Source organism: Spinacia oleracea, chromosome 6 (genome assembly GCF_020520425.1).
Source record: "Spinacia oleracea cultivar Varoflay chromosome 6, BTI_SOV_V1, whole genome shotgun sequence".
Taxonomy (NCBI): domain Eukaryota; kingdom Viridiplantae; phylum Streptophyta; class Magnoliopsida; order Caryophyllales; family Amaranthaceae; genus Spinacia; species Spinacia oleracea.
The window spans coordinates 128,930,169-128,940,352 of NC_079492.1; the positions used below are offsets into that span (position 1 = coordinate 128,930,169).

At 35.4% G+C, this 10,184-nt stretch overlaps 1 protein-coding gene across 1 annotated transcript; it reads left to right on the plus strand.

Moving 5' to 3' along the window:
- The first annotated feature begins 8,595 nt into the window (after positions 1 to 8,595).
- Positions 8,596 to 9,093, plus strand: LOC110788000 (KIN17-like protein). The gene has a single exon (XM_021992636.1). The coding sequence runs from the start codon at positions 8,596 to 8,598 to the stop codon at positions 9,091 to 9,093; it is 498 nt and encodes a 165-aa protein (XP_021848328.1).
- Positions 9,094 to 10,184: the final 1,091 nt, after the last annotated feature.

The following is a 10,184-nucleotide window of genomic DNA, read 5'->3' on the forward strand; positions in this document are numbered from 1 at the left end:
GCTGGAAGGCAAGTCAGAGAGCTGGACCCAACTCGAGGAAATTGTGATTGGCCAAGCCAAAGAGATAGAAAGACTTGAGGGTGCGGTCGATGAGCTCATGCAAGAGAAAGAAGCGCTTCAAGAACAACTCAACTTTGTCCAGAAGCAAGCTGAAGATGCCCAAGACAAATGTGCGACACTGATGCGCGCTGCAAGGACTGACTCGAGTGGAGGTGTTGCGATGAAGATCAAACCTCCAAAGCCTCGAGACTACAGTGGGGCTAGAGACTCGTAGGAAGTTGATAACTTTCTCTTCGACATGGAGCAGTATTTCAGAATTTGTCAACTGAGTGACAATCTAAAGGTGGATACCGCGACCATGCATTCGTCGGATGATGCGAAGCTGTGGTGGCGCACCAAGCACGCCGATATCGAAGAGGGAAAAATAAAGATAGACACCTGGGAAGAGTTCAAGAAGGAACTCAAAGATCAATTCTATCTCGAGAACACCGAGTTTGTTGCAAGAATGGAGCTACAGGAGATCCGCCACAAAGGGCTCCATACGCAACTATGTGAAGGAATACTCGGCCTGCATGTTGGACATCCGAGACATGAATGAGAATGATCGGTTGTTCAACTTTGTTCACGGGCTACAAGAATGGGCGCAGCGTGAAGTATTGAGGGAGAAAGTGGACACGCTTTCGGCCGCTATAACTGCTGCAAAGCGATTGATGGACGCGACTCCAAGCTCACCCAAGAGTGCGAGAAGTGACTCAAGGGTGTCGTCTAGCTCAGTCGGGGGATTCAAGAAAGGAAATGGGGCCTGGTCGTCACCTTCCGTATCAACAAAAGAATCCAAGATCAGCACGCCCTCGGGAAACATTAGTAGACTTAACTGTTTGCTATGTCGAGGCCCACACAAATGGTGGGAGTGCAAACGCAAAGGGGAGATCGACAACCTACAGAGGAAGTTGTCGTCCATGTCCGTAGAGGAAGCCCCAAAAGAGACAGAAGAAGAAGCATGCCATGAAGACGACGAGTCCCGCAGAATGAGTTCCGTCTACATGATGTATGCAATGGGGAAAGAGACCCCGAAGACAAGAGAGGAATCCACAAACATGATGTATGTGGACCTCGTGGTAAATGGGAGGAATGCTCGAGCCATGGCAGACACCGGCGCCTCTCACAACTTTGTGACCGAAGCAGAAGCCCGAAGATTGGGGTTAGTGCTCAAGAAAGGAGGCGGTAGCATGAAATCCGTCAACTCCAAAGCCAAGCCAATTCTCGGTGTGGCAGAATAGGTGGAAGCAAAGTTGGGAGACTGAAAAGGAAAAATGAACTTCACTGTCGTCAACATGGACGACTTCAACCTTGTACTTGGATTGGAGTTTCTCCGCTCCAGCAAAACAGTTGTAATGCCTCACTTGAATTCTTTGCTTGTAGCAGGTGGAAAAACTTTTCTAGTTCGAAGTACAGGTACTCCCACAAAGACAAAAGAGAAGGGCCGATTCCTTTCGTCAGTGCGAGCGATGGAGCCACTTAGAAAGGCAACATCCCAGATACCCCCTCGCATCAGAAACAAGAAACAAGATACAAGCTCAAGCCAAGCCGCTCCGAGCCAGAAACCAAAAACAAGTAAGACTTGGATTCACAAGATTCACCAGCCTATCAAGACACAACAAGATTCAAGAAGACTCCAACAACCGCCATCAACCAACGGCGCAGAGAAGACTACAGAGTTTAGAATAGGAGGAAATCTAAGCCGGAGGTTGTGGCGTAGGAAGAGTGTTCGCTCTTTGCCTCTTTCTTTCATCTTTTGTAACTCTTGTAAGTCGACGAGGGCGTCGACAACTTAAGTGGGGGAGGATGTTAGAATCCAACCTTCCTTTACTTGTATTTCTCCTTTCCATTGCTTTCTAGGATCTTTCTAATAGTTTTCTAGGCTTTAGGGAGAATTATTATGTTACTGTAATTCCAGTGTTCACTGTCAAGTTTTAGCTAATTCAAAATAAACCTCTATGAGGGGTATGAACCAATACCTCTCATCAGAAGTTGCCTTTGCTTAATTCATGTGTTGTTGCTAGACTTTATAGATATTGTGCTGTTGCATGCTTTAAGATTTCCAAGACCCATCAAAGTCCCTTGCAAAACAGATACACTCTCGTTGTCAGTCACGCTTGTGCCTGCTGTGCGCACACAAGCGCCCCGTTCGACCCTCGACCCTCGCTCTTGTCGCCAATAGGCAAGAGTGCCCTTCAGAATCAGACGCTTACCCGTGCCCCTACGAGTCACGAGACACTCATTCCGCACAAGGCTTGCCTCCTTGCCACCAATATGCAAGAGGGTGCCGCACAGATCAGGTGTCAAAACATTCGGACCATGACACAACGTCACCGCCTTGAACCCTTCATATAAACACAAAAAGAATTGATGTTGTTAGATATTAGTCTTCAACTTGTGTGTGACTGTGTGTAGGAGTATTCTCCCACATGGAAGAGAAATGATGTTTTGGTTGTCTTTAAATATACTCATGTCCCTCATATATTGAATATGAGATGGCTTGGGTTATTGAGCCTAGTGGAACATTGGGTTTGGTTGCTAGTTATAGTGTTGGTAATATAGCTATATATTATTAATCGTAAAAACATACAAAATATAGTCGTGTGGAATCTTGTTTAATTCGTCTCGATATGTACTTCCGAAATATCAACTTTTTATAATTTTTACGAATACAAAATTAGAGATATTAATATCCAAATATTCACACTGGCAAGCGTGAAAAAATAATTTGTCCACATTATTTCGAAATTGAGGGAGTATTTTCTTTAGAAAACAACACATGTTCATTTGTACGAAATATAAAATTTAATATGAATATACATGTTAATTGTCTTAACAACATTATTAATCAACGTTATTAATATATTTTTTTGGCTGGTCCTACATCTTTAGTGTATAATTACACAAGGAATGACTTTCTGCTTTTTAGTACTTTGTATTTAACATTAATCTTTTATAAACCCAAATGACCCTTAGGCTTGCATAACGAACTTGAAATGAGTTTCATAAACATATAACTAATCATATGAATCATGAAAAAGGGTTAGAATGTGGAAATAGGTTCGTTTATTGGTAGTTGGGATCGAAAATGCCATTTTTGGCCATAAATGACCTATATCGACCCAAAGGACCCATAAGCGTGCATAAAGAACTCGAAATGAGTCTTATAAACATATAATTAATCATATGAATCATGAAAAAGATTTAGAAAGTGTACTTAGGTTCATTTGTTGATATTTGGGATCGAAAATGCTATTTTTGGCCAAATATGTTCTATATCGAGCTAAGTGAGCCTTAGATGTGCATAAAAAACTTGAAATGAATCTTAGTACACTCAGAAAGTTGTTTTTGCGACCAATATAATTTCTATTTTTGCATATGAAACTTATTTAATTTATTGGTTTGCATGTACGTTGTTCTTTTAAAGGTTTTCACAAATCCAAGGGGGGGCCCTTTACCAAAGAGGAGTTGGATGAAGTTCGAGACAAGTGGGCTACTTCAACGATTGTGAACTACTCCAGTGTAATAAATAGAGCAGACTTGTAGTTATCCGTGACTCTTACATTATTTTGTTATTTATCGATTTAATTAATTACATTTGAATTACTTCGGTAATATTATTGGAAATTTGAAATTTATATCATTTTTGAGGAATGTCAAGATGATGTTTGATGAAACAGTATTATATAAATTATAATGCAGAATTTTATATTGCAAAATATCAGGAATTATATTGCATTTTTTTTTTTAAAAAAAAAAAACTTAAAAGTTGCCCTTGTTTGCAACAAGAGCAACTTATGTGATGCTTATAAGTTGCCCTTGTTTCAAACAAGAGCAACTTATGCAAAGCTTATAAGTTGCCCTTGTATGCAACAAGGGCAACTTATAAGTTTCACATAAGTTGCCCTTGTTGCAAACAAGGGCAACTTATAAGATTATAAGTTGCCCTTGTTAAGGGCAACTTTTGATAATTGCACAAAAGTGATCCCCCCATATGTTGCCCTTATAATTGGCAACTTATAAGCCTATTTTAAGGGCAACTTATGATGTTTTTTCCTCTAGTGTACTGAGTAATGCGTAATTTTTTCCTGCATATCTTGTGTATATTAATACTCATATTATTTGCTACTACTTTGCTTTGCTACTAATCTTGAAAGTAATATATACTACATTTAATTTTAGTGTATAATTTGATGCATTTTAATACTTTGTATTTACTATAGGTCTTGAAAAGTGAATATTACATGTATTATTGCATCTTTTATCGAATATTTGTCGTCACTAAATAATAGCATTTTGAACTTTTTCCAGTTAATTTTTTCCCTTAAGAAAATAACATAAGTTGTAAATTTGTACGTAGTTTTAAACTTTTCATAAATTTTGGCATTAATTATATATTTAATACAATTTGATTAAATTCAAAATTGTGAAGGAGGGTACTATAAACTACGGAGTACTAGTTAGGGACCCGGGCAATGTCCCGAATTTTATTATTTTTGTTATTTGATCTTTTTCCGGTTAATGATTGTTTTTCTTGTAAAAATTTATGTATTTTTTTATTTAAATTATATATTGCAGTCCTCTAAATATATGAGAGTTTCCATAATAGTTTCTAAGTTCATATACTTTTTTTTCTCAAGTGTTACTTGATTGGTACTCCGTATAAAACTTTGTTTTTTCTAATTCACTTATAAACCTAAGAAATTTCTTAAAGTATCAATTATTATAAATTGAATAACAAAATATATATATTTTTGAGAAAACACACAATTGATTAGCTAAAGGAATAGTGCAACAATTTACTCTTTTTTTTAACGTACGTATGATCTGAGTAATTAAGATAGATTGAGTAAAAAAATTATAATAGGTTTTATTCAAATATATATTGGCATTAAAGTTTTAATATTTATAAGAGTGAATTTTGTCTTTTTTATTACTTTAGGATCATACGTTATATCATTATAGAAATGGTTAGAAGTTTACATTATGAATAAGAGGTCATGGGTTCGAACATTGGTACCAACATTTTTGTGATAATAAAATTCATAAAAACATGCAATAAAAATAAACATGAAATTCACTACAAACATTCAATAAAAAGCGCAATGGATGGATAAACAAATTGCCTCAAATCATGGGAAATAGTGAAACATGCTATAAGATAACAAGAAATTTATCAAAAAGAATTGATAAAAGAAATCATGTAATAGAACAAAAAAATGGATGAAATTAATCAAAAATATGATATCAATCGAAAAATTTGATGCTTCATCAATATGATGGCCAACTCTAAAATTCAGATTTGAAGAATAAGAATCATTTGAATTAGAAGTAGAAAATTCATTGAATTTGAATTTTCCATCACTTTCTTTATTCAAAAATCAAAATCTAGCCCCGTCTTGTCTTGCTCTCTTTTCGTCACATTAAAATAGAGGAATACCCAGGAAAGAGAGGCAAAACAACAGGCAATTGGAAGAAAACACACAAAAGAACATGGAAATTTAGTGAGGGAAAATAACAAGAATTAAAAGAAGTGGTAAAATAGAGAAACGAAGTGGTTTTGTCACCTTTGTGTATATTCCGTACGAAATGAGTATTGAACACACGCTTATATGATTCAATTACGGAAGTATACATGATTAGGGGTGTAAATAAGATAGACTACCGTTGGACTTTACCAAGTCCAAATCCAATCCAAAATTCAACACACGCTTATATAATTCGTTTTTTTAAAATGAAGATTTTGTTAAAAAAAATAGAAGAAAGAGAACCAAAAAGTTTAATTAACAAATGAAACAATGTATGCATTGAAAATTACCCAATAAAGCTTAATTAAATAGAAAATTGAACTCACCCATCAGAATTTAACCAGAAATGAATTTGCTTGCAGCAAATTACATTCATTCAAGTTAACCACTGAACTTGCTGCCTGAAAGTTCAATGGTTAATTTTTTTGACAGAAAAAAGGTTAACCACTGAACTTTCAGGCAGCAAAAGAAAACTAGAAAAATAATACAAGGGGCTCGAAAAAACAAAGGGAGAAGAAGTGTAATGTTGACCCTATAATGCTTGTTACCTTATCCTATAGGGTTGTTATTAAAAGCCCAATGTTGACCCTATATCATAAAGCTCAAATGCTCAATAATGACCTTGTCCACTAAAAATTAAAAGGGTCAAGACCCTTTAAAACGCGATCCGCACCTATTGTCTAGACCATCCTGTCCAATAACCACCTTTAGTTGAATCCATGTCCACTGCATATATATTCTAACCAATTTTGGGACAAGCTTGAATTTGTTACCATAAGGAAGGGACGTAGTTTATATTATTTAGAATAGTTTCCTAATAGTTGTATTTTAATTACCTTAATTACTTCACTTCTGTACACTATATATAGTCGTCCCTCAATTAGAATACACAAACTTTTCCCCTCAATAGTTTTTGGAGGATTAAATTAGATTGGACTTTGGATGAGAAGTTCCTAAACAATATTCAAGATTAGCGATATATGTATATCGAGTGACATTTTCGTAAATATGTTGAAAATAATATACAATCTAAACTACACAATTGCTATTTTAAACTAAACTAAAAATAAAAGAAAATATTTTTTATTAGAAAATAAACTACATAGTACATATTAAATATTCAAACAATATATATTGACCATTTATTTACAAAAATGCCTCTCAAAATGATTTCATATGCAGCCCTCGACTAGACATTCTTATACTCCCTTGATTTATGGTGGTCCAACAACTTCGCAGATCTCTGCCGCCATGTACCTCCACTCCTCTGACATCCCCTTCCTACTTCTCGAAGCTTTCGACGACATTTGCGGTCGTGTCCTTACATATGTTGTCGACGACTTCCTCCTCGATAGAGGCTTCTAGATCTTCATCACCGCCTACCTCGAAGCACATAAGCTTCTCGATTTCGTCTTCGCTGCCACCCTTTGCCTCCCTCAATGTCGACTTTGAATTATATATACAGTCATTGTATAAAAATATATAGTCAAATACGCATATTTGATAATCATGTTGTAATAAGATACAACTAGAATTTTATAACATACAATCACTATTGAATTAAATGACTTCACCTCTATTTTCCAAATACGCCCCTTGATTTACTTGTTGTTAATCAAGGGGATGGATTTGGAATTTCTCGCGGGTTCTGATTTTTAGAGTTTAGGAAACACTGATTGCCTTAGGAAACACGATTGGAAAACGAAACCTCTTAGGCTTCCTTTGGTCCAATATCAGTAAAGGAAGGAAAGAGAAGAGAAAGGAAGGAAAAAGAAGGAAAGAGAAAGGAAATGAAATAAAAATATGACCATATTTGGTTAGGAGCTGTTAGCTGATAGCTGATTTGACTAGCTGTTAGCGGTTAGCTGTTTGCATTAGCTGATTTGACTAGCTGGTTGCATTAGCTGTTTGTGTAAAAGTGTTTGGTAAGTTAGCTGATAGCTGTTAGCTGTTTAATATGTAAAATGACCATTAAGGACATTGACATACTTTATGTCTTATTAATATTAAACAAATATTTTATTGTGTTAATTTTTTCTCTCTATATTTTTCTAATAAACATTGACTAAAGAAAATAATATATTTTTTTAAAATTATTCTTTATTTAATTTTTTTAATAATATATATTTTTCAAATAGATAAATATTACTAATGAAATTTTAAGCATGATTGCAATATACTTCAATTGCTTCAAAGTGCTAATATAAAATTTATTACAACAAAAAACGAATCTAGTAAATATGGTGAAATGAAAAAGAAAGTGTGAGTAATGTTTTTAGGAGAAAAATATGTAGGGTACTGGGTACCAAGGTTGATAGTGGTTGTAATAATAGGCAATAGTAAGACAAAGTAGTCATTTTCATCCACTTTCTCAAACCTTTAATTGCAAAAAGCTCCTATATTGAGCTTTTTCAAAATTAGTTTTTTCACCCAAAAACTCTCTTCCAATCCTCTCCTAACCAAACACTCCCAATTAGCTTTTGCTAAAGGGCAAACCTCTAATTCACCCCAAAAGCCCATTTTCCCCAAACATCTCCTAACCAAACACCCCCATATTTTCCCATGTTTGGTATAATGAAACTATGAAAGGAAATGATATGAATCTCATGTTTGGTACAACATCAATAAAGGAACATTAGTAAAGTAAGGGAAAGGAAGGAAACGGAGAAAGTTAATTTAGGATTTAATTTTATTTTTTAACAGATTTTAATTTTCTCTTTTATTCCAAATTCCTCCAATTTTGAGAGAAAATTAGAGTGAAATTTTTATAAAGAGAGTTTTCTTTCCAATTCCCTTCTTTTCCTTTCACTTCCAAATTTTTTTTGTACCAAATACAGAAAATGTTATTTTTTCTTTCCTTTCTCTTTTCCTTCCAATTTCTCCCAACCAAATAAAGCCTTACCAGCACTTTACTTCCTCAAATCATCACTCACAATTGATTTGTTATATTTTCCAAATAGTTTATTTTCATTCAATTTTGAAATCTGAGTTTTTCTTTGTTAAACCCTAGAAAGCGACATTCGTAACAATGGTGGATAAATTACGCGGTCTTCGTCTGCAGCAATTTTCGAATAAAATGAAATCGAAAAGATTTAGAAAGCTAAGGTTTAATTGCGGGATTTGTGAAAAGCAATGCAGTGACAACAATGAATATAAATCCCATTGTATGAGTGAAAGTCACTTGAATCAATTGCAAACTTCTGACGAAATGAATTGGAAGGAACATGTTGAAAAGTCATCTCAGGAATTTGAGGATGGTTTTTTAGAGCTTATGAGACGCAATCATGGAGATAACCGTGTCGCTGCGAGGGTTGTTTATAATGAGTATCTCTCTGATGAGAAGCATGTTAACCAATTTGCGACTAAGTGGAGTCGTTTGAAGGATTTTGTGGTGGATTTGGGTGTGTCAGGGAAGTGTAAGATGGAGTTCAGCGAAAACGAGTGGTTTATCACTTATATTGTTAGGGATTCCAAGGCTAAGGGAATGAATGAAATTGCTCCTGTTGATGTTTCGAATGCAGAATGAATTGGGTTCTTCTTCTTCATCAACAGGTTCCATAGGTCCAACATGATGGTATTTAGTACTATCTGTTATCGATTTTGTCGACTTGTTCTAAATTTCTAATGCGTGCAGCACAGTGTTTTTTCATGGAGTAATTGTAGGAACATATAGATGCATAAAGCGAAATTTCAGGAAACAATTTCCTAACATCTATCACAGGATCTCATGCATAACAATAGTATAGATCAGATTAAGTCGAAAGAATAATCACCTTTGAAGCGTGTTCTCCCGTTCGTATGCAAGCTTCGAAGATCTTAGAGCCCCACTTGTTGCTCCTCTACTCAGTCCACAAGCACGAATTGAATCCCACGTATGCTAGTACGGAAGAGAACGATCACAATCTGTCTCTTGCTTTGTTTGGGATGTACGGCGTTTAGAGAATTAGAATTAGGGTGTTTGTGTTTTCCTTTTGTCAGATATTGAATGAACGTAATTTCTAAATCCCTGACATAATAACTATTATAATGTGAGAGTTTTAGGTTAACACAAAACCAAAGCCCAACATTCTTTCCCTTAATAGACCGGTTGCCATCGGGCCTTTTGGGCCCATTCCAATTAGTGCTTATATGTGTGACCTTATAGGATTAATATATTTTAGTTGTAGGTCCAATCAATATTGTCCTACTAATCACATTTATTCTCTAGCAAGCAAATATGATTACTAAAATAATTAACTTATTATCTTCATAATTAATTCCTATTTATATTTAGTAATTGCCGGAAATGTCTAAGGACATAATTCCTTCAATCTCCCACTTGTCCGAAGACAAGAACGCAATGTTAAATTCCTTAAGTCTCTTAATGCCAAAATTTGATAACACACTGTTATTCTCAAATTCTAGTTTCTTGATCGCCGAGTTCGAACTGTTCAAATAAAGATTAACATTTTAATCCCATTCCGCATGGCCATGCAATTTTTCAGTTCTCGCTCATCAAGAGGCCCAGACACCATTCCTATCAAATAGGAGGACTTATTCACTCTTGTATGACCATAACTCCCACTCAATTCTTAGCCCACCTGATCACTGCTTTTATAACCTCCTTTTACGGCGCGG